Here is a 23,729-nt window from a genome sequence, read left to right on the forward strand (position 1 = left end):
CCCCCCCCCGTTCTCACCTGGCTGTCCTGTCCATTAAAAAGGTGGAAAGTCCCACAAACGAATGTTTAAAAAAAAGAATGTGGTAAAAAATGTGTTATTGACTATTTTACCTGAAGGGGCGGGTTTAAGTCTGCCAATCATCAGAGCCAACGTGCAGTAATTTGCCGCTAAGACAAGCAGGCGAGGTTTATGCAGCAAAACTGGAAGTGCTTCACTCAGAAGGGCCTCCAGCTTTCTGAAACATGGGTCCTTCCTGAACAAAAAAATAAAAGTTAACATGGATACCTTCATAAACTTTTTAACTGTGATATATCAGTACTGATGGATAGAAATGAAACAACAGATCATTATTTAGCTCCAGATAAGTATTTTATGTGTAAACCAGCTACCTGACTCTCTCTGGCTCTGTGACGGTGAAGTTGAGGAGGGCTGAGCAGGCTGTCTCCATGCTGGGATCCCTGGCCGATGCCACTCCACTTTTCCCCTTGAGGGAAGTCCAGCACTGTGACAGAAAGTCCACCAGCAGGGCCGGGGTGTCGAGGGTGAGCAGCACCTTCCTGGGCCCTTCCTCTGCTGACAGGTGACACAGAGCTGGGAGGAGATACCTGAAGAGGATGTAAGGGAAGAGGAGAAAGTACTCTCAGCTAACCGCAGAATCTATGGAATAAAGTATAAACATATGATTGATACACTTACCTCAGAGCTTCTTTGCCCGTCCACGCCCCCCTCTCCTCTCTGTCGGACATCTCGGCCATCCAGTCAGAGAGGCCCTGCTTCGGGCTCTCCCCCTGCAGGTGGCTTCGGGAGTAGCCGATCAAGAACGGCAGCAGTCCAGTCACTTCCTGCTTCAGACAGGATGTCTCCTCGGCCAGCCAGGAGCACAGTGAGCGGAATGTGGCGAAAACAAAAGGGTCGCCATAACGACTTGGATCTACCTAAGAGAACAGGAAGAGGCAAGGGAGAGGTTTCAAAATAAAATTTATAGATGAAACTTTTTGCACTCCTCTCTCCTTGACTGTATTATACGTACGTTTCGATACCAAATTCCTGAAATGTTTTACTCTTGCTACTCTTTCAAAACCTTCCTAGTCTGCCAAAATATTTCATTACTACATTCTTTTTCCCTGGCAATGCACCAAGGAAAAAAGAAACCAACAATGTTTTTTTCTAAATGCTTTCCTTATGTTGCATTCTCTAATAGTAATACAACAAGCAAACATAATAAATTGTAACATTTGGTAGGACTGAAAAGAACAATATGAATCCCATCATAGCACTACCTATTAATGAGCAAAAATCCAGCTTGTTTGTAAGTAAAGCTGCAACTAACAATTACTTTCATTATCAACTAATCTGCTGATTATTCCCTTGATCAACTTTTTGGTCTATAAAACCTTAGAAAACAGAAAAATGTCCATCACATTTTCATCAAATGTCATGTTTCCCAACTGTCTAAAAGTTAAAATGCAGTTCACTATCAAATTAGACTAGCAAAAACAGTCCTCACATTGGAGAGGCTGTAACTAGGGAATGGTTGGCGTTTCTATAAAGAAAATGACACATAAGCACATGAATGACCTTTTAAAAGATCAACTGACTGCTTGATTCATCTACAAGAAGCTTGTTGGGTATAGAATATGATAAAGGCCTAATGGACAAAAACAGAGTGCCACTAACGGAAGCTTAAATGTCATCCTCTCACCTGCTGCAGGTGGTACATTAAAGCGGAGAAGGCCTCCTCCAACACCCCGAGGACCTGCCTGGTCTGCTGCAGACTGATTGAAGGGATGGAGCTCTGAGGAGGTGCAGCGGTCTGTGACACTCCCAGACAGCAGGCCTGCTCTATGGCAGCCTCCATGATGCGATAACAGCCTGGGAATAAGACGTTAAAAGAAGGGTTTTAGTAACAAAGTAAGTTAACTGCATTTAATCAAATCTTACCACATGGTTTCACAACAGTTAAAAGAATTTTTTGCCAAATAATAACTTAGCTCAGGAAGGACCATGGGGTAGGAATAAACAAACTAACAAACTTTTTGGTGGTTTGCAAAGCGGAACTGTTCAGACAGATGTATGATTATTTTTACAATTACAATCAATTTAATATTTCAAATGAGCACACTACCTGTGAGTGTGTGCTGCAGCTCTGGGCTTAGTTCGTTACCAGGCGGTTCCTCCAAACCCATTCTGACCTCTACACAGGCCCGGTTCACCAGTAAGCAGCAGAACTTTGGCGGTCCCACCAGCTCCCATCCATGCAAATCCAGCAGACAAGCACTTAGGACCAGGATCGGCCCGATCTGTCTCGGCGTCAACTTAGCCTGCAACATGGGTCTCAATACCCCCCATACACGTGCTACAACTCCCTTCAGCTCCTCCCTCTCTACTTCCACTCCTACTGGGGGAAGAAACTGCACCAACTGGGCACACATGTCCAGCTTGGTCTGGTCTGTAGCTTGGCAGAAGTCTTTGGACAGCCGCACCAGTAAAGTGAGGAGTTCTGCAGGGTGTTTACTCCACACTTTGTCCTTTATTTTACCTGAGAGGAGGCAACCAAGCAAGGCAAGCCCCTTCTCTCGGCTAAAAGTCTGCTTTTGTTCCACTGCCTGGCACAGAGCAGGAATGGCACCCCTGCTCAGCAGCTGGTCTGCACCTCTGGGTAAGGCACACACAGCTGTAAGAACCTGGTAGCAGTCAGCAGCCATGGCCTCGTCCATCTTGGAAGAGGGGAAGGTTTCTTGAGATGGTGTTGATACTCCGTTTGCTTCACTGCCGTCGTCACCCTTTGCTTCCTCTCCTGCTGATTTAGCCTCGTTTGTAGGATAACTTTCAGCGTTTGAACTCTCTGTTGATTGGACTTTACAATCTGGACTCTGCCCTATCTCTCCATCTTGGTTCTGTTCCTGGTTTTCCTGTTTCCGCTGGTTCACAGGACCATTTGCTAAAATGCCCAGCAGGAACGGGATGGTGGTGAGGAGCTGGGGATGGCAGACCATGTCTGGGTCTGTGCTCAGGGCAGCCAACAGAGCCGTGCCCAGTGAAAGGAGTTCCTGCGGGGGTAAGCCGGAGTTGTCGCTTCCTCTGACAGCTGTCACCAAAAGTCGAGCTGGGAGGTTTAGACCAATGGCCTCAAAGATACGCCTCAAGGTGGGTTTGTCTAGCTGGCTTGCTGGGCACAAGCGAGTTATCTGAAGACAGAGAGGGAAAAACCACAGAAACACACGCTTGTCAGTGCTAAGTATGATACTTGGTATATATATATATATATATATATATATATATATATATATATATATATATATATAGATAGACAGACAGTACACTCCTATATTACACAACACCAAGACTAATGCAGCATCTCAACCTCTGTGAAAGTTGTAATGTTCCGTTTTTGTTGAAACCGGTTTAGAAAAGTGTTAATTCCACTTAATGGGCATTTACAAGGTGCAAGTCGTAATGTTGTTGAATTATACTGCATTATGCTGAGAGGTGTTTTGTATATTTAGCCCATTAATATCAATAAGGTTTTTATGGACTGCTAAATTAAACTATTGCAAATATTTTTCTAGATGCAAGTAATCAGGTATGAGTTTTACATGCAAACAGTTGGTATACAAACAACATGAATGCTAAGGACCGGTGTGTCCTCTAATCACGCGTAGACAAGACACTTACCAGCAGAAGAGAAGCCAATGTGTGACTGTCATTTTGAGCCTGCCTGAGTGCATGAAGACATCTCTCCAACACCTCTCTCTGTGCATCAGTCAAACCACCTCCTGCATCCCTCTCTGCACCTTCTGCACCTTCTCCGCCTTCTCCACCTCCCTGCTCCTCTTTCACAGGAGGCTGGCTGCTCACGACAGGTGTAACGTCGGCACTGTCAGCCATTACAACCTTGGTAACTGCGTAACCAAGAAAGGAATAAACAAGTAAGCAAAGTCATTGAAATTTAACCTAAACATCAGGTCATGATTAGCTCCACGACGTTTAGGGCAGCTTCACTTAATGATTTTTAGTTGGATAGCTGAGTCACTCTAAGTAACAGTTGGCAACAATCCGACAGTTACAATTTGAATTAGTAAACGTTTATAAAATAACTTACTTTGTTGACAGCTCTATCACGCGCGGTAACAGCTCTTGAGCACTTGCGGAAGTAAAAAACTGAAAATAAAGCTGAAAGAAACCAATGAAAACGCTCAAAGAATGTCAAGGAACCAATCGCAAGAGAGATAGTTGGAATGTGGACCCGCCATTTTGGTCCGTGTTGTAAACGTCGGAGAAGCAAAGCCACTTTATTTTTTAAGGTCACAAAAGACATTTGCAGTTTTGTTTTTGTTTCTAGCATTAACTATAACACAAAATTACTAAAGCGTAGCAGGTTAAGCGTTTATGTTGACCTGAACGTGTTTGACAATGGCATTGCTGGCAGCTTGTCGGCAGGTGCCGCATGGCGGAAGTTACGTTAGTCGAATTAATGTCAACGGTTTTAAAATGCAGCACAGGCAAATTTAGTCCCAGAGTAGCTAGATGTCGTATAATATAATTTGTAGAATATTTGTATTTACTACATATTCCTTCCCAAAAATATCGGTCACTTAGTACTTTATTCTGGAAGTCCAGTCACCGGAAGTATTATTTATTGCTTAACTGTGGTGGTGTTACCCAGGCACATCAGCTGTAGCTTCGTTCCTTGGGAGAGGAATACTGACCTAATTAACTGTACAGGGGACAACAACAACAACGAGGAGACATCACAGTAACCGAAGTGAATGCCATTTTACTTGTAATTGTAAGTCATTGTAAACTCTTCTGTCTTTATGGTGTCGTGCCAATTATCATTGAAAGCGCTCAGAAAGGTCCGTGATCCAGCACGGTGTGTGGCTAGTATGCCAGCAGCTGTTTACCTCAAGGTGCCTTAAACGGGTGATCCGGGATTATACAGGTGAACTACCTGTCTCAGTTCTTCCATGTCTGTATCGTTATGTCTTGTATGAACGAAACGAATATCAGCTAACGTTACTAAAGACAAAGTGTCGTATGGACTCAAGGGTCCATCCTTTTTAACGGCGTGATAGTGCAGTGGACGGCGCAGGCTGTAGCTGTATAGGCCCTTATTAAATTATCTGACAGCTTGAGACATTTTTGATTTGAATAAACCCTGACTGTTGCTTTGAGGTTGGTAAAATGCATAATTCACCAGCCCACCATTTTGGATGTTAGTCTCAGAGATGTTATCTCTGCACTAGGTTTACTCATGCATCTCGTTTGACTGAAAGCCATTCATTCATGCAGTCAATCATCAACACTTATTTGCACTTTAATCAGTCAGTTAATCCCTACTCTCCAAAACCAATCGTTTTTATGTTTAACTAACAATTGTTTTCATGATTGATTTTTCTTTGTTAAATTGTTTAATTAATTTATGATTTACTTGCTTAAGTACACATTATACCAACACAAGCCACCAGAGCTAGTTGTACATTTTTAATATGAAAATGGTAGACATTCCGCTCTTTTGTATGTGTGAGGCTTTAACAAGCAAATGTTTGGTAGATGGCGTTTATATTTTATATTGATCTGCAAATCAGTTTGTTTTCAGTTGAGTTAAGTCTTCATTTTCCTGCCTGGGGAATTTGACTTTGTAGCATCATGAAAAACAAACTCATCCATCAGTAAATAGAATGAAAACGATCAGTAATCAATAGTGACATCCAGTAGCAGTAAAAGCAATAAGTGACCGCAATAATGGAAAGGATCGGGGGAAACCAAAAAGTGAGAATTTAAGAAAAGGCATAAACATGTGACGGTCTTTTGCCAACACTGCATAATGTTTATGATATTACTGCACAATAAATAAAGAAAAAATAACTAAAATGGTTAAGATTATGATGCAAAAGCTATGTAAGTACAACAAGAACATTTTTAAATGAGAAGTTAGAGACTAGTAGTGTGTGTTTTGATACAGTCCAAGGTTTTACTCAGTTGTAAGTGGCCTTATTGTGTAATCAATCTTTTTAACCTCCTATAATATTTCTATTAACATGGCTTTATTGGATGTCTGTATCACTTGCATTGCATCCATTTACATATTTATCCTAGGAATAGAATAGTTGTTGCTGTAAAGATGCTGTCATAAGTGTCAGAGCAAAAGGAGAGGGTTATGATTGTGCGGTTGATTTATTTCAAAAACGGCCTGGGAGAAAACCAATAACAACTTCATTTTCCTTCCCTGTAGTGGCCTGAAGAAACTGTGTGGGCCTTGGTACCAATACAGAGAAAGCTCCAGCAACCTGTCCGCCTAGAAGCTAATACAGTGCTGACAAGTGTCTTATTGACTGCTGCAACTGAGAGTGAGGAAGAGGAGGAGGAAGAAACATCCAGAGAGAGAGAGCGGATATAAGGGGGTTTTTGGTCACAGAGATCATTGTTGTGCAGAAGCTTCTCAAGGGAAAAGTAGGTATTGAAATGTCGCTAATGGCTATGCTGTCATCAGCCAAGGTGACTGAGTGCAGTAGTGTACTACTGCTGTGGCACACACTCAAAGTCACCACCGACCTTTAGGCATTTGGGCAGTAAAAAGGGAAATCTACATTGTTGTAGATTGAGGAGGAAAAACGTGACTGGATCCCTCACATTTTTTGTCTGGACTATTTTTACCTGGAGCTTTTTTTCTTTACTCTGATTTGGAGAGAAAACCAAGAGCAGGAGGACTAAGGACTTTGTGGATTTGGGATTTACTGATCTGTTGATTATAGCACAGAAGGAAGCTGCTGGGGCTCAAGCGTTCATGTGCAGGAATGCAGAATCACATATGGATGGAGACCATACAGGTTTGTGTCAGCAGTTCGTGGTGCGTGATTGCGTCTCTGTGTGAGAGCTTGTGATCTTTGCCTGGTGATCACAACTTTGTATTAGTTTTAAAACAGCATCTTTGTAAAGTGTATCACAGCAACATCCAACTTTTAACAGATATAATACAGTTGTAACAGACATGTTTATCATCTTAGATAAAAATGTCTACTATCATGAAATAGCAATCTGAACTAGTGATATGCTATCTTGAAATCTTTACAAAGTAGTAAGTCTGAATACAGTATCACTATCTGCATGTCTGTAAAAATGGTCAAAAAGGCATTATTTCCAACCACATAGTTATATAGTGTCTAGCTAACATCTACAAACTGTCTGCACAGCACATGCTTGTGATAGCTGCTTGATTCATTGCTATATTGCCCCATAACAGTCTCCTTATGAGACGTTGGGGTGGAAGAGGCTTGCTCATGTCTTGAACACAGTGTGCCAGGATTTGTACTGTTCAACCCCCCCCCCCCCCCCCCCCCTCCCTTTTTTAGCCTATTTTGCTGAAAGAACTTGCAAAAACATGAAGAAAGTGCAGTATGGATCTTTTACTCAGACTCAAACTCCATGCATTCCTCATCAAATCATAAGTCCGACTTCCTGAAGTTTTACTTTACTCAAAAAAAGTATATAAAACATAATCCATATTGTTTGACCATTCTCATGAAAGCAGTACAACAATCTGCATCTTGCTCTTTTTTTGTGACTCATTCAGCAAGTTAATTATAATAGAAGGAAATTATTGTTGTAATGAGAAACTTCCTCATCACACTTCCTGTAGGAAAGGAGATTAAGCGTTACCTCAGGGGCCTGGGCGGCCTGTGACTGTGTCTTGAACATAGTTTAACATATTAAACATTTGTTACAGCGTTGTAACATTGGAGGAATTTACTTTTTATATTGTATACTTATGTCCCCAAGAACTTAGGAGAGGGGTCAAAATCATTATGTTTTTTTGGTTTTTGTTTTATGTCATTATTTGTTATTCCCAGATATGAATCACTACTCACTTTAACATTTGTTATGAACATACAGGCTGGGTAATAGCTTGCAATACTAGAAGACTAAACACCATGACAGACAGATTGCATTTTTTAAATATTGTTACATAATGTGTTGAGATACGCATTCAGCTAATTGAGGACTAAAGACCTGTCATAAATGTATTTAAATATTCTTACCTTGTTTATTTCCCTTATACATTTCTTATTGCTTAAACTAATAGTGAAAAGGAAGGAGCTCACAAGATGGTGAGTCATGTTATACCGCTACCACTCAACTGAATTATCATTTATTTTTTTCCTTCTTCCTATGCTTTTGATGATATAGTGTATCCTATTACCATGTTTTAAAGTTCAGACCCAATATGGTACATACATGTTTTTGTAAAGGGAAGTTAATAAAAGGACATTACTACTCTTTGCTCTCTTTTCAGAATATCTCCAGTTGAGGTGTTTGAATTTTATTTGCATAAACATTCATTATCAAGTTGATGATAAGGCCTATTTGTTCACATGCTTTATCACACCAATAGGAATGACACTGAAGGAGCCACATGTTTTTCTCTTTTTCTTGCACTCTGTAGAGTATTTTGTGAGAAGCTGAGCCTTCAAAGGCCCCAGAGACGGCCATGTTGGATCTCTTCCTCAGAGTGCTGGTGTTGACCTGCCTTCACCCATCACCTCACAGCACTTGGCTGCCAACCTAACTACTCTCTCTCTCTTTCTTTCTTTCTTTCTCTCTCTCTCTCTCTCTCTCTCTCTCTCACTCTCTCTTTCTCTCTCCCCCTCCCTCTCCCTCTCTCTCCCTCCGCATCTCTTTCGTCCACCGCTTGGCTGGGAGAAAGGTAAATATGGCGTGGGTTAGCAGGTTGCGGTTTTTGTTTTAGTTGGTATGCTTGATTGCATTTGTGCAGGTATTTAAATAAACCATCCGTACATTCAGCTGGTTAGTTGGATTGACAGATGTTAGTTCTGTAAAGGGGGCGAGGCAGACCAGACTGTACTGGTTGATGAAATTAAAAACAACCTTCAAGCTGCATTTCTTCTGGTGCAGTCTCGGTATGACAGTGAGGGCTTTTTTTTTTTTTTTTTAACTAAAGTTCTAAAGTATTCCTTTTAGTACTTTTATATTTAGGGAGGCATGGTGGCTCAGTGGCTAGCACTGTGGCCTCACAGCAAGAAGTTTGAATCCCTTTCTGTGTGGAGTTTGCATGTTCTCCCTGTGTCTCTGTGAGTTTCCTTCAGGGTGGTTTCCCTCAACATCCATAACTTGTGAAATAGGGTTTCTAATCAGTCTCCTTGATCAAGGCACTGGCTAAGATCTGGAGTTCGTCCCACTGCTCTCTTGAGGGATGGGAAGGGTTCAAATGCAGACAATTGAATTTTGCTATGTGACAATAAAGTACCCTTGCCTTACTTTTTCTAAAATTATTCTTATATGAGATATTAATAAGTACATTTATTTACACTTTGTAAGGATCCCAACATGGGTTATTGTACATCTTGCAAGGTTAAAGGAATGGTCTAACAGTATTGTAAATACACCTATATGCTTTGTTGTTGAGAGTTACATAAGAAGATTGGCACCACTCATGTTTGTATGGTAAATATAAGGGTACAGCCAGCAGGCAGTTAGTTTAGTGTAGCACAAAGACTGGAAACAGTGGGACACAACTACTCTTTTTAATGTTTTGTTGTTTAGATATTTTACTTTGCTCATTTAAGTGGCCCAGGTCTGTTGTTGTGGTAATATTAAAACACACTAACATAGTTATATATTTTTTTCTAGGTCCTTGGTCGTTGTTGAAAATGTCTTGTGCACACCACAAGCTGCTTACCTGGAGCTTACCTCACCTCCTCCTACCGCTGACCTTCCTCTTGGTCTTGGCTTCACCCACAGGTAAAACAAACCATCACCCTGAACTCAACAGGTAAAACCACCTTTGTTGACACAGTAATGATAAGGGAAAACTCACATCTGTGCCTCATCTCGGCAAAGTTACACACCTCTGATTACTCAGGGTGGATCTTCATCCTTCTTAGAATCTTATTATTATACTTGGATGGTTTTAGGTCGTTAGTTGGTGTATACTATCATTGTTATTGGAGGTAGCGAGATAGAGGACTGTTGGCCCCCCTACTGTGTGTGAATGTGTGCCTTGTTTCTGATGCCACTCCACTCAGTGGGTTACAATGTGGAACAGGACAATTGGGGCTCTGTGAGTGGAAATTGTGTGTTTTTGTGTGTTGAGGGGTGGGGGACAGAAGAAGAGTGGACAAAGGGTGGGATGACTAAACAGAGGCCAAAGGGTCCTTTCTCAAACAAACTATAGTTCTTTGTGTGTTTTTGTGTGTGTGGCAAGACCTGTATTTTTCCAAACTTGACTTACACTAATGTCCCATAACGTCAACCTTAGCCTTCTTGTTGGCATGGTAGCAATAGTTACGGGTATAGCGCTGTCTGAGCCCCAATAACTGTTTATGGACCTGCCATCAGTAGGATAAGCTCTCAACTGACTTACCTTGCACTCAGCTATCTTAGCCTAACATATCTAAAAATAGTGTTGCTACCTGTGTTTATAGAACACCAGTGTCAAAAGTACCAATATGGAAATTCATAAGATTTTAATGAATCTAAACCCCTTTTTCCAAGTTATTGCTTAATCCAACATTTCCTACTGCCACTTTTTCACATTAAAAGCATTCAACTGGTGAAACACAGGGTTGTTTTGATTGTGAGGCAGTCAAAGGAAACTCTGTGTACTCATCACTGATGTAAACGCTGACAGCAATCACTCATCCAAAACGCATCTAGATATGAAGACACGGGCATTTTAGAAACCTAAAATAACAACTACACATGTTTTTGATGCACTGTAAAGCAAGGGGTTATACATTATGGTGGACAAAAGGGTCTACTAATAATTGAAGCAAATGATCATTGCTTATTTGTATATCTGCAGATAAAAGCCATACTTTGGTATGGATTTTAAATACCAACAAAATAAAACAGCGTTAAGTTCATTTTCATTGCATCTGCAGTTTTTATTAATTAACAGAGTGACTCCGCAGTTTTCCTTTTCCCTGGACTGTTATACAGCTATTGTCTTTATGGACATTAATTTAATTAGTGGTGAAATATCACCTCCCATTTCTCCCTGTTGTTCATTTTACAGTCTGTGGTGTTTTATAGTCTATGCTATTTTATTGTAACTTACTACTCAATGGGCCTCATTCCCAAATATCTTATACTTATATACATATAAGTATTTTCTTGAATTTGTTTTAAGGAAAAGTCTACATCAGATTAATGACGTCTTCTTAAACTGCAGAATTTTTAAAATCACTAATTATTGGATTGGATGGTATATTAGGTAAGGCATATTATTTAATTTAAAAGACCATACTGCTTTGTAAAATAAAGAAAATAATTATTAAAAAGTAGATACATTGTATGAAAGTTTTATTGTAATTTAAAACCTACAATATTATTACAATGTTTAAGTGAAGAAAATTAAATAACCAACTATTTAATACAAACGTCAGCACTCAAATATGTGTAAGAGTGCTTTTGAGGGTGCGTAGATTCTGTTATTACGAAGAACAAATCCCAAAGAAGAAAACATGAATGAATGAATGAATGAATGAATGAATGAATGATATGAGTCTAATATGGTCTGGCTCAGAGGGTGGTGTTCGTGCATTGCATACTGTGCTTTGGGTTTTAATCAGTGTCTTGTTTTGTCAGGGCAACGCCTCACTTCCTCTCTTTGCTGGCTGACTGCTCAAATTGTGGCTGCATGTCGGCTTTTCTGAGAAATGTTCAGTCGGAGCCTAATCTGTGAAAAGTCTCACTGTGGGTTTCACTTTGCCTCTTTGCCTTTGGCAATGCCAAGAGTACCCAACAATGCCCTGATTGATATAAACAAGTGGATATCTTGAAAAGCCTGGGAAGCGCTGCCCGGTGGCGGATCCATGATGTCGCCTTTGGCAGATCCTTTTGATCAAACTACACGCTACACAAACCCCTTTGAAAAATTTCTCTGCCAGGCAACTAGTTAATAACCTACACCTGTTATGCTCACTTTTACTCCTATTTATTAACAAACTTCCATCCTTTTCTTTAAACTTTGGCTATGTTGCAAAAGGTAAATCCTCTTTCCCATTGGATTGTAGTTTTTAACATCAGTACAGTACATCATTGCTTTCTTCTTCCCTCTGTCTCCATCCAGGTGTGTCAGCAAATCTCTGCCGGGTAACCGGGGGGGTACTGGGGATTCACTGGAGCAGCATTGTCAGCATGGGTTGGCACTCTCTGGCAAAAGGGAGAGGCGGGGCAACATGTTGGGAGTCTTGCTGCTTGATTCCCAGCTGCAACGCCGTGTGGAGCCTCGGCGGGCAATGTGTGCTTCTCAGCTGCTCGCAGAATAGGGGCTGCCCCATCACCACCCTGCCCCAGCCCCACCAGGAGTCCCTCGGCCTCCTTCAGCTGCTCTCAAAGGTATAGAGAGCAGCTGAAATGACCATATTTTTATTGATTAGGCTTTTTCCAGAGGGTTCTGTCAATGATTAGGTTAACAGTAAAAAAATTAAGCTTAAAAACTGCTTTGCTGCCATTTGGAAGATGCATTATCTATTCAGAAGTTTTGAGCAGAACGTGAGCATATTGTCACACAAGCCAAGCTAGGGATTCACATGATTAATACTTACCTTATTAACTAGACCATGTATCGGACAGATTCAACAGACACATAACGGCACAGAAAACAAATAAATACATTTAGTGTCATCATAACAATCAGTGTTTCTGCTTTTGGTTAGCTTCATAGTCATAGTATGCTGGCAACTCTCTCTCTCTCTCTCTCTCTCTCTCTCTCTCTCTCTCTCTCTCTCTCTGTCTGTGTGTGTTAGTTTAAAGTATTTTTCTTTTCTGAATTTACTTTAAGAGTCCTGTTGTCACAGCAAGACGTAGAAGAGCTCGGCAAGCACAGCATGCAGGAAGCCACACGCTACACACAGGGCAGCTTACCAGCACAGTAAGTTCACAGAAAATTGGTTATTTTTGAAACTTTGTATTCATCTTTGCACGGATTTCCTGTAGCAGGTGCTGTTAGCTTCTGTACCAGCATTGAAATAAGTCAGCCCATATTCTTTCCAAAATACTTATGGATAAGAGTGTAGTGGTAGATTCTGGTTTCTGAGTATGTCCCCTCATTCAAAAATACAATCTTTAACTTTTTCGGCAGGAAATTCCCAAAACGAAACCAGCTCGCCCAACTCCAACAGTACCCAGCACCATCACACTTCTTCAAACAGCCCAAAAGAACCTTAGCCAGTTAGACAATGGGAGTGCAGACATTGCTCCTGCTCCATCACAGCAGAACTCAACGGGCACCGTTAGTACTGCCGCGTCTTCCAATAGCAGTGATGTCAGCACACCCACAGCTGCAACTTTTACCATCACAATTCCATCAAAGGCTGGTAAGGAAGCTAATTTTTGCTGCTGTCGGTGTCAGCGATCACTTATTTTCTGCTCGTTCATGTGTCTTGTCTTTATTTATTAATTATGAACTACTAAAAAATGTAGCGGCACTGTGGTTTTGCAGGCTTCATGCTACTCTAAGTTTACATTTTTCTGTCACACATCCAGAATTTGCAAAGGATCCTTTACTGTGCAGTCTTTCTTTTTAGCTGGAGCTGATGATTGAGAAAATGAAGTTGTACTTTGCCCACATATTGTATGGCAGACTGCTCAGATGTTATTTTACCCAAAGAAAGGAACATGTGCTTTGGGTGGGAAGCCAGATACGTAAGCGATAGGAATGTGCTGAGATAGGCTGGGCTTCTACAAACTGGAATAACTTGTATGATCCTTTTTGTCCTCCCTGAAAGACAATGCCCCCATTTAACTGGTATTCATTCAAAAATAGCAACAGATTAAACATGTCATGTTATGACCGAAAGACTAGCTCTTTTAACTGATACTGTTACTTAAGCAAACAATAACCAGAAAAACTAAACATGGGAGTTGTACAAAGGTCAGTTGCACGACAAGAGCCTGTGATTCTGAAAGGAAACCTCTCACAGTCAAAGTTAGATTGAAAAGGGAAACTTTTACACACATTTACACATCATGATCAGTTTACTAGTGTTGTTGAGGAGTACTCACCCTGTGAGAACAGTTGCATAACATTTCCTGTGGCTCTGAAGTGAGTTTTGTCAAGTCTGAGAAAATAACCTTGATTAGTTATTTAGGGTTATTTTTTAATTTAATCAGTTTGGGCTTGGAGACTAGTGCATTTTTGGAATGGAATATACCACAGAAGGACATGCTGAAGGACCGTATGACATCTTGCTGTAAATACATGTGCACACAATTGCTTTTTATTATAATTTCTCCTACCTGTCTAACAAGGTAGAATACAATATTCAAATGCATTTGTGTAAATTTGGTAACTAAGAACTAATGCAGGAAAATACAGTGGTCTCTGTCCCACTTATACATCAATTTGTGATTTATTCACCCAATCGAGCTGTTGAATACTCCACTCTCAGACCAGTTCCTGTCTTTTGGTCATCCTCTGTTGTTTTCCACGGCAGTAAGGGAGCTGGTGGTGTCTGCAGGAGTGAGTGTGGAGGTCACGTTGCCCCGCAACGAGGTCGAGCTCAACGCCTTCGTGGTCCCACCGCCCCCACCAGGTAAAACTAAGGAAATATTAGATAAACTGTTGAAATTCATTTCAAACTTGTTTCACAATGTTATTAAATCATGTCATTTCAGCAGTTTTCTGCATAATTGTCCTTAACATACTGTTAAGGACAATTATACTTACAGTATACTTAGCATACTGTTATTACACATGGCGGTTGAGTTTCTGATGCGTTTTCAGTGTATAAACAGTACAAATTTATCAAAGCCTTCGTACTGGAAATATCTGTAAAATTAATTTTTACTTGCGTGTATCCTAAATGTGTTTTCATTGCAGAGATCATCATTTAGCATGTGATATTTTTGGTGTTCAGTAATAGGCTGATAAAGCACAACCTGCTTGACAGTTGCATTTCTGAGTCACCATCGGCACACTGTTCGTCACACTAAATACTTGCTAGAGAATTTTATATCAAGACTGGAAGAAGATTATACAGTTACCAAAAGGGAATACACGTCATCATTTTGTCAATCTCTTGTTCCCTTCTCGACATGCTCTAACAATCCCAAAATCTCTCATCTGGAAATGATCCTTACCTTTAAAAATTTGAATGAAATGCATGAGCAGGTTTGTTTAATTTTGCTACTTCTTTACAGAGTCGACCTATTTATTTGACTGGCGTCTGATAACTCATCCCAAAGATTACAGTGGGGAGATGGAAGGGAAGCACAGCACAACACTTAAACTCAGCAAGGTACAGAGCCCAGCCCTCATATTCATGCTCTGCTAATAGTTAAACATGCAGCTGGAGCGCTGTTGAATGTATAAGCAGACAATTCCATTAGTGTGTAAAAGACACAAGTTGATTCATAAAGATAATATAATAATTTCCTCATTCTGCTCGCTTGACTTTCTCTTTCTCTTTCTTTCTTTCTCTTTCTCAGCTGACTGTGGGCCTGTATGAGTTTGAGGTGACGGTGGATGGGGAGGGGGCTCATGGAGAAGGTTACGTCAATGTCACAGTCAAACCAGGTGAGGTCAACCATGTGAAATCTAAATCTAATTTGAATTTTGCAGCCTGATATTGAAGGTGTGTAATATTCCACATGCTAATTCTAATTAAGCCAATGGCTCTTCTGCTGCAGTAAGTCTTTAGAAGGTCTTGTCTAATGTTTGATGGTATCGTCTTTCTTAACCGTCAATGGAGATAATGTAAATGATCAGGAATCAGTCTACAGTTTGGCCTCATGTTGACTAAATAAACTTTGATGTTATTGCTGCAAGAGAAGCTGCTTTCCTCCCACACACAGTTGTATTTGTGACTTTTGCCAAGGTAGCCGCTGACTTGTGCATACTGCGTCCGTCACAAACCGCTGATGCACAGCTCCAGTAAGTGAGCTAATTTCTTGTTTTCCGCCTAATAGAGCCGCGGGTAAACAAGTATCCTGTTGCTGTAGTTTCCCCAAAGTTCCAGGAGATCTCCTTGCCAACCAGCTCTACAGTCATAGATGGCAGCCGTGAGTGTCCCACATGACACACACACATACACAAACATATTCAACATCAACTAAAGAGAGACCTTGTACATAAAACACTTGACCTTTTCCTCTCATGCTATTATATGTATTTTCCTGCCCATTTCCCCTTCCTTCCTTCCTTCCTTCCACCTTACAGAGAGCACAGATGATGACAAGGTGGTGGCCTGGCACTGGGAAGAGGTTAAAGGTCCCCTGAGGGAGGAGAAGGTTTCTGCCAACACCCCCGTCCTCACCCTCACAAACCTGGTGCCTGGGAACTACACATTTAAGTAAAGATGGTCTACAATCATGACATTGTTTTAATTTAGAGGTCCCAATGTTTCATATCTATTTTTAGATAGATATTTTGCAAACATCTTAATTAAGAATTTACAAAAATAAATAAATAGAAATAATAACAAAATAAAAATACGATAACTTGTTAAGTCCTGTTTTCTCCGTTGTCTGTCATAACTATACCATTTAAAAGCAGATGAATGGTGGGCTTAAAATTACTAAAATTCGAATGTAAATCATACATGTTTTTTTGGGGGGGTTTGAGGTGAAATGTTTTTGAGTTTGCCATAGAAATGATGTATTTAACCTGATTTTATAAAAAAAATAAAAAACTCACTTCTCAGTTTGACAGTGACAGACTCAGATGGAGCCACAAATTCAACACAGGCCACCCTTACAGTCAACAAAGCCAAGGACTATCGGCCTGTGGCCAACGCCGGCCCTAACCAGGTCTGAAGTATTTTCTGTCGTCATGGTTCTGTTCTTTATTGCACCAAACCACAGTCTTTTCAGTCGTCCAAATGTATGGTAGTTTACTAAAACTTAAAAAAAATCAAAATGCTGCTTTATTTACCAAACTAACGCACTCCTGGTAACCAATAGCTGGTCTTTTGTCTAACTTCATCCAGGTCATCCAGTTGCCACGCAACTCCATCACTCTGTACGGCAACCAAAGCACAGACGACCATGATTCCCTGTCCTATGAGTGGTCCCTCAGCACTGAGAGCAAAGACAAGGTGGTGGAGATGCAGGTGAGGAACATAATAATAAATTGTCATGTTTCAGTTTATTTTCCCCTGGCTACGACAATCATGGTTAACATTGGCATTCTTTTGATCATTTTTAGGGCGTACGGACGCCGATCTTACAGCTGTCTGCTATGCAAGAGGGAGACTACACCTTCCAGCTGACTGTGACAGACTCGGCTGGCCAACAGGAAACGGCCCATGTCACCGTCATTGTGCAGCCAGGTAAACTAGCTGGAGAGCAAAGAGCTTCTGTTTATACCACCTTAGCACTTCTGAATCCCGTTTTCAATAAAAAGCTGAGAGGAATATTTAGTTAATCAGCTACTGAGGCCATTAATTACAGTTCCTTTCAACTGTCACTCTTTTCTTGCTTTTTTTATAGTCATTAACTAGAGTTTGTTAAGCCTGTTTGTTCAGCCGGGTGCACTTAGGCCAACGGACTAGAATTAAACCCTTATCTTGATATTTCAAGTCCTCCTCCACTGTATTCAATATCCTCTGTGACTTGTTTGCTCTCACTCTCTTCAACAGAATATATGCAAATATATACATGACGTGTGAAGAGTATACTGAGCAGCATTACATAATGTAGTTGTATTAACACTTGGCCTAAATGTGTGAAGCTGCTGTCACTACTTAAGCTGTTTGCAGAAAATTGTATTTGTTAAACCTTTAATAGCATTTTTACTCAGTTAATGGAAGGTGTACGTGGGTGCACATTCAACCTGATAAGCACCTTGTGTAAACTGTAGAATGCCAACACCCACTGGGATGATGGTAAAATTTTAACAAGAGCTGCTATGTGAACACACATTCACCTAAAGACCAGACTATGTCAACTATTTGAGAACCAGTGAGCGATGTTATCTGAAAAAAGGGCAGTGTGTTGTTAGTCAGAGTATGTAATTTGAGGTTTATCAATTTTCAAATTCTGATCTGATTTGGATAAAAGCTGGAGAAATAATGCAAATTGACCCAAACGTAAGTCGAGTATTTCATAATTTGAAAGCACATTATTGCTGCACTATAGATTACATTTTGATGATAGTTGATGGATGATGTGCTTTATTACTTTGAATCGGTTGTGGAAGAAATGTTATCATGCAGTTTTCACTGAAGCTCAGAGGACCTGACACTAGGCACCTTTGACAGCCCACTTTATTTTCAATTTTCATATTGGTTGTAAAATCTAGATGTATTTTTAGTTTACTCACCCTTGTGTTACTCTCACTGTCCATCCTCCAGAAAACAATAAGCCACCTGTAGCAGATGCAGGACCAGAGAAAGAGCTGACGCTGCCTGTTGATCGAACCACTCTGGATGGCAGTAAGAGCAGTGATGACCAGAAGATAGCCACGTACCACTGGAAACAAACCAGGTGAGTAAGACATCTGTGCAGGCAGTTTGTGTTGGCTGCAGGCTCTAAGGTAATGTAATAACTGAAACATAGTTAGATATAAGCTTCATTGCAAATACACTATAACACAGTTTCATTAATATGAACAAAATAAATTGGTTTTAAAGCAAACTCTGTTACAATATATTTTTCATTGTCATCAATGATCATCTATCCCTCTACAGTAAATTATCTTTCACACTCTGTCTTTCGGCCCGTCTATCCATCCACCAGGGGTCCTGATGGTGTAAAGATTGAAAATGCAGATGGTGCTGTTGCCACGGTGACAGGTCTTGAGGTTGGCACGTACGAGTTTACGCTGACCGTAACTGATGATAGGAATCTGCAGGATAGCAAAACTGTCACGGTCATCGTCAGAGAAGGTGTGTGGGTGGGGGTGTGGGTGTGGGTGGGGGTGTGGATTCATTTTGGGTTGCATGTTTCACAAAAGTTGTATACTGATCCTATAGACACATGACTATAATCACACACATAACCACGTATACATAATCATACATAGTTACATACACTGTATATACACATAAACATTTCATGTACACACGTTTTTTATATATACACTACCGGTCAAAAGTTTGGGGTCACTCACAAATTTCCATTGGACTCCATTATAGACAGAATCCCAGCGGAGATCAGTTGCCTTGTTTTTTTTAACCAGGGCAGCAGTTTCCAGATTACATTATGTGTTTACATAATTGCAAAAGGGTTGTTTAATGTTTTCTTAGTTAGTTTTTTAAAATAATATCAGATTAGCAAACAAAATGTGCCTTTGGAACATTGGATTAATGGTTGTCTGATAACGGGAAATGTAGATATTGCATTAAAGATCAGCCACCCACCCAGATCAGCTGGTATCCTGTCTATAATGGAGTGAAATGGAAATTTGTAAGTGACCCCAAACTTTTGACCGGTAGTGTATGTATATACTGTATATTCTTATAAACATTCACTGATGGTGCAATAATGCAAAGCATGGTGACAGCTACAATAAGAACCGTCTACTATCCATCCAGTTATATTATTCACTTTATAATCCCATCATTGTGTTAAATTCTAAATTCAGTGTCATTTATAATGTTTTCTCCAACAGAACTGGACCAGCCTCCTGTGGCTCATGTTGTGTCGAGTCCACCCATCACTCTGCCTGTCAGAACCTGCATGCTAGATGGATCTCACTCCACTGATGACAAAGGTGGAGTCAGCTACCTGTGGTCGAGAGATGATAGCAGCCCTGCCGCCGGGGTGAGACTGGCCTTTGACTGAGTAATACAAATGAGTGTTGTATGCTCTGATGTGGTTTTACAATATTTCACTGTGGACAGAACATTAATCAATACAAATTATAAGCGACATTGGACATCCGCTGTATTAGAAAATAACAAAAACCAAATAAAGATTGTAACCATAGACTGTAAAAGATTTAAACACTTCTTTATTATTTGTTCCAATAGGATGTACTGAACAACTCTGACCACCAGCCAGTGCTGTTTCTGGGAAACCTGGTGGAGGGCAAGTACGGCTTCATCCTGACTGTAACTGACAGTAAGGGACAGACCAGCACTGGCAGAGGCACAGTGGAGGTCAAACCAGGTGAATTAAACATACTGCTGTTTAATTTCTCGTTCTATATCATTGTGTTTGCTCTATCCCCATGCCACTTACTGAACATTTTGTCAGGGTCATTGAAGGCTATTTTCAGGAAAAGTGGGTACATTAAAAGTTAAATTACTGCATTTGTATCATGTAACACCTCCTGAGAGTTATTGGACTGTACTTTTGCCTTCAAACAAGTCTTTGCATGGAAATTGTTTGCACACAGCAAGGGATTCAACAACCAACAGCAGAAGGTTGAGCAGGTCAGTGTGCAGCATGTGGTGCACAGACACAAGACCAGCAGGAAACAAATCCATCACTTGGTGCTCTGGCCTCTTTCCCAGACTGCAGAGTGTCAGATGGGTTCTGTCTCATGTTTGTCCATGTCTCTTCAATTCTCCTTTCTCACCTTTTTTAAAATCTCTGTTTATCAGACATATGGGAGCGTGACCTGGTGGAGTTGGTGCTGGAGGTCTCTGTATCCCAGGTCTCCCACCGTCAGCGTGACATGCTGCTGCGCCAGGTCGGGGTTTTACTCGGCGTACTCGACAGCGACATCACTGTGCGAGAGATCAGTGCGTTTAATGAGCACAGGTAAGTTGTTCAACATCTTTTTTGACTTTTGATTGTCTGAAATCCTTTGAATTTGTACTTTTACATCTATTGTATGTCAGAATGTTTTGTCATATTTTTGTGAAGCTCACATTCTTTTATTATAACCCCAACTTGACTTTTGACTAAACCTGGTTATAAAACATAACCATGTAAAATGCTAGAATGAGGTTTTCTTGATTTTGCTCAAACGGTGTCTATGACTGTATAAGTAAGCATTCTTCTAAGTAAAAAAGCAACTTCTTCCTCTGTCCCCAGTACTCGTTTGGTCTTCCTGGTGTCAGGCGGTCCAGGGCGCCCTCCTCTGTCAGGCCGCAGCGTTGCACTTAGCCTACGCAACAAACTGCACAAACAGAAAAATGACTTTCTCATTTACAAGGCCCTACGAGTCGATACAGTCAGTAAGTACCTGACAAATGTATTTTTTTGCACTCACACATTTATTTGTACACGTTATTTGCCACAAGACTTTTAATTGTCACAGGCAGGTCACAGCAACAGAGCTGCTTTGACCTCTTGACATCCCTAACCTAAGATAATGACAGGGAATCGTGTTAGTCTCAGAGGTTAAATTGCTAAGATGTTTGAGCTGTCACTACTAGTTATATCTTGTCCGTCTGACACTTTGTCTTTACTCTGTGGTGAAACTTGCTTGCACCAATTGTAGCTTTACAGTGCCTTGCTGCATTTGACTTGGCCATTCTAACACCTGGATATGTTTTGCACGCCCAATTTTTCAGTTTTTTATTTGTTAAAAAAAGTTTGATTGTCCCATAATTGTGTCCCACTTGATATTGATTCTTCACAAAAAAATCACAGTTTTATATCTTTGTTTGAAGCCTGAAATGTGGAAAAAAGTCCAAGGGGGCCAAACATTTTCTTAAGGCACTGCATGTTCTATTATATATGCATGTGGTATGTTGTTGCTTCTTAGTTCTCTGTCTGTTTTTCTTCATAATCATAATAATACATCAGATTTATATAGTGCTTTTCAAAGTCCTTAAAGACTCTTAACTTAGTTTAATACAAATAAAACAAGCAGTACACATTTTAATAAAGGCAATCAAAATAATGTTTGCAAGATAGATAAAAACATGGGGGGGGGGGGGGTCCAGGTTTACATCAAAGTTTCGGTGTCATCTACTCTACACTCTGCTGTGCTTTCTCAGTCTGCCAGCTGAACTGCTCCAGTCACGGCGATTGTGACTCATACACCCGACGTTGTGTCTGCCACCCTTTCTGGATGGAGAACTTCATCAGAGCTCAATTTGGAGATGCAGAGAGCAATTGTGGTGAGATAAGATGAATTTTATTTTAATATTTTAGTCGAATAGTTCATCAAATGTAATGTGGCAATTTTTATTTTTTTTGAAACACCACAGAAGACCTTATATGGCTTTAATCTTCTCACAATTTTAATGTCTTATGTAGTTTATTACAAAGTAATTACGTTCTTTTCTTTTGTGTCTAACAAATATTTTGTTTTCAGAGTGGAGCATACTCTATGTGACTATAGCATCATTTATGATTGTGGTTGCTACAGCAACAGTTATCTGGGGAATGGTGTGTTGCTGCAAAAGGTGAGCACAATTTTTTTAGATATCAAATATTGTTCTGACTTTTACTTAATATCTTTAGACATACAGTATATGGATATTGTTTTGTTTTTTTGTATTTTCCCCACATCTTTAACTACCAACTTTTTGGTGTTTTTTTGTTTATTTCCTCAAAGGCGTAAGAGCAAAGCGCGTAGAAGCAAAAGCAGGTATAAAATGCTAGAAGCTGATGAGCAAGACAGTCTGGAGCTCCAACCTGCCAGAACTGGTAAGACACACACATATACACCATTACCACCTCCATTGTAGTTCACTGTTAGCAGGTAGGGCATGTTACCAGCTGCAAATCCCAGGTGAAATCTCAAAAATGAAAATTTAAAAAACAGAATCAGACAGATCAGTAAGTCACACACAGTTTACTGCTCATATTGTCATTGAATGATGCTTTACATTTAAAGGATCCTAAAAGCTGATCTGTATTTAGTAGTTTAGATCAAAGGAAACTACCTGTTTAAATAAATCCTTCTGCTTGGTTCAGGTTTGACACAGCATCATTTTAACGTTATACAATTGTATTCCTGTTCTCCCCCACCTGGCTCCTACCAGCCCGCATTAAGCCGGTGCCCGCTCCTACCTCCTCAGCCCTCATGCACTCGGACTCTGACCTGGACAGTGATGAAGGGCAGGGAGGGGTCCCATGGACAGAGCAGGAGCGCGGGCATCTCCTGCGGCCCCAGAACGGCTCACTAAGGAACGGGCAGGGGCCGGTAAGGAGCAAAAAGCAAAGAGAAGAGCTGCTATAGCAAGACAGGAGGGGGGAGCTCACTGCTGCCCTCACACACACACACACACACCAACAACAAACACACCTCCTCCGGCTGTCCCACCCTCTCTGTTCTTCACTTCCTGTTTCTCTTGTGTTGTTCTTCTTCGACACAGAAACCTAAAGGAGGGGGAAGAGAGAAAAAGCATGCTGGAAACATGTTGTCCCACTGTCACAGAAAGAAACACCACTGTACTGACATTTCCCTGCTCTCACACTGAGCCACTAGGGAGGGAAAACAAGCTGCCATTTCACTGAGAAATAGGGGTTAGCAATGTGTTTTAAATGGTGTAAAAATATAACATAGACACCTATTATTTGACACAGAGACATAAAGAATGTTATGTTACCCTTCTTACTGTTGGCACACGAAGTAGCCTGAATAATACTTGACTTTCTGGGGGGGAAAAAAACTCAATGACAAACCAGCCCCTTGACACGCTCACACCTTGTAGACACGCATGTAGGCACACAAAGATGTCATATACACACAGTTCCAGGTCGACCTGATGCTACCAAACTGCCATCTAAAAACCAGAGTTAACTCTACTCTGAAGATTTTTGTTAGTGAGTCCACAGTTGAGATGGTGACTTGTTGGAAAGAAAAACACGACCAAAACCAGAATTAACAACAGCAATGGACTCTCCTCCAAATTAAA

The 23,729-nt window shown here is 40.7% G+C and overlaps 2 protein-coding genes across 5 annotated transcripts in view; one reads left to right on the forward strand and one right to left on the reverse strand.

Moving 5' to 3' along the window:
• ncdn (neurochondrin) overlaps window positions 1-4,314 on the reverse strand; it is a 5,585-nt gene extending 1,271 nt beyond the window's left edge. The window contains exons 1-7 of the mRNA XM_034891509.1: window positions 4,103-4,314; window positions 3,676-3,902; window positions 2,126-3,188; window positions 1,703-1,872; window positions 697-935; window positions 390-605; window positions 111-253 (exon numbers count right to left, since the gene is read on the reverse strand). Coding sequence (XP_034747400.1) covers window positions 111-253; window positions 390-605; window positions 697-935; window positions 1,703-1,872; window positions 2,126-3,188; window positions 3,676-3,888 — 2,044 coding nt within the window. The 5' untranslated portion in view covers window positions 3,889-3,902; window positions 4,103-4,314. The remainder of the gene's footprint in view (window positions 1-110; window positions 254-389; window positions 606-696; window positions 936-1,702; window positions 1,873-2,125; window positions 3,189-3,675; window positions 3,903-4,102) is intronic.
• Window positions 4,315-4,364: 50 nt separating this feature from the next.
• Window positions 4,365-23,729, forward strand: kiaa0319l (KIAA0319-like ortholog). Of its 4 annotated transcripts, none has more exons than XM_034891505.1 (26): window positions 4,365-4,789; window positions 6,236-6,830; window positions 8,444-8,613; window positions 8,656-8,704; window positions 9,649-9,759; window positions 12,092-12,360; window positions 12,806-12,895; window positions 13,106-13,340; window positions 14,460-14,558; window positions 15,166-15,263; window positions 15,454-15,541; window positions 15,934-16,026; window positions 16,184-16,316; window positions 16,668-16,773; window positions 16,953-17,075; window positions 17,171-17,294; window positions 18,318-18,450; window positions 18,703-18,851; window positions 19,577-19,728; window positions 19,938-20,076; window positions 20,514-20,673; window positions 20,950-21,092; window positions 21,861-21,983; window positions 22,181-22,271; window positions 22,424-22,515; window positions 22,854-23,729. In XM_034891505.1, exons 5-26 carry the CDS (start codon window positions 9,669-9,671, stop codon window positions 23,048-23,050), a joined length of 2,928 nt encoding a protein of 975 aa, XP_034747396.1. In that variant the 5' UTR covers window positions 4,365-4,789; window positions 6,236-6,830; window positions 8,444-8,613; window positions 8,656-8,704; window positions 9,649-9,668; the 3' UTR covers window positions 23,051-23,729. The 4 variants fall into 4 exon arrangements, with proteins under 4 accessions (XP_034747396.1, XP_034747397.1, XP_034747398.1 ...); XM_034891506.1 differs by having other exon boundaries at window positions 8,444-8,586; window positions 8,667-8,704; XM_034891507.1 differs by lacking the exon at window positions 6,236-6,830.

Source organism: Etheostoma cragini, chromosome 14, assembly GCF_013103735.1.
Source record: "Etheostoma cragini isolate CJK2018 chromosome 14, CSU_Ecrag_1.0, whole genome shotgun sequence".
In the NCBI taxonomy this organism is placed as follows: Eukaryota; Metazoa; Chordata; class Actinopteri; order Perciformes; family Percidae; genus Etheostoma; species Etheostoma cragini.

Excerpts from the sequence above, each read along its gene's own strand:
- kiaa0319l (XM_034891505.1), top strand. The coding sequence starts at position 9,669 with ATGTCTTGTGCACACCACAAGCTGCTTACCTGGAGCTTACCTCACCTC. Across the intron at positions 15,264-15,453 it reads CAACACTTAAACTCAGCAAG|CTGACTGTGGGCCTGTATGA; the intron begins GTACAGAGCCCA and ends TCTCTTTCTCAG. Across the intron at positions 19,729-19,937 it reads ATAGCAGCCCTGCCGCCGGG|GATGTACTGAACAACTCTGA; the intron begins GTGAGACTGGCC and ends TTGTTCCAATAG.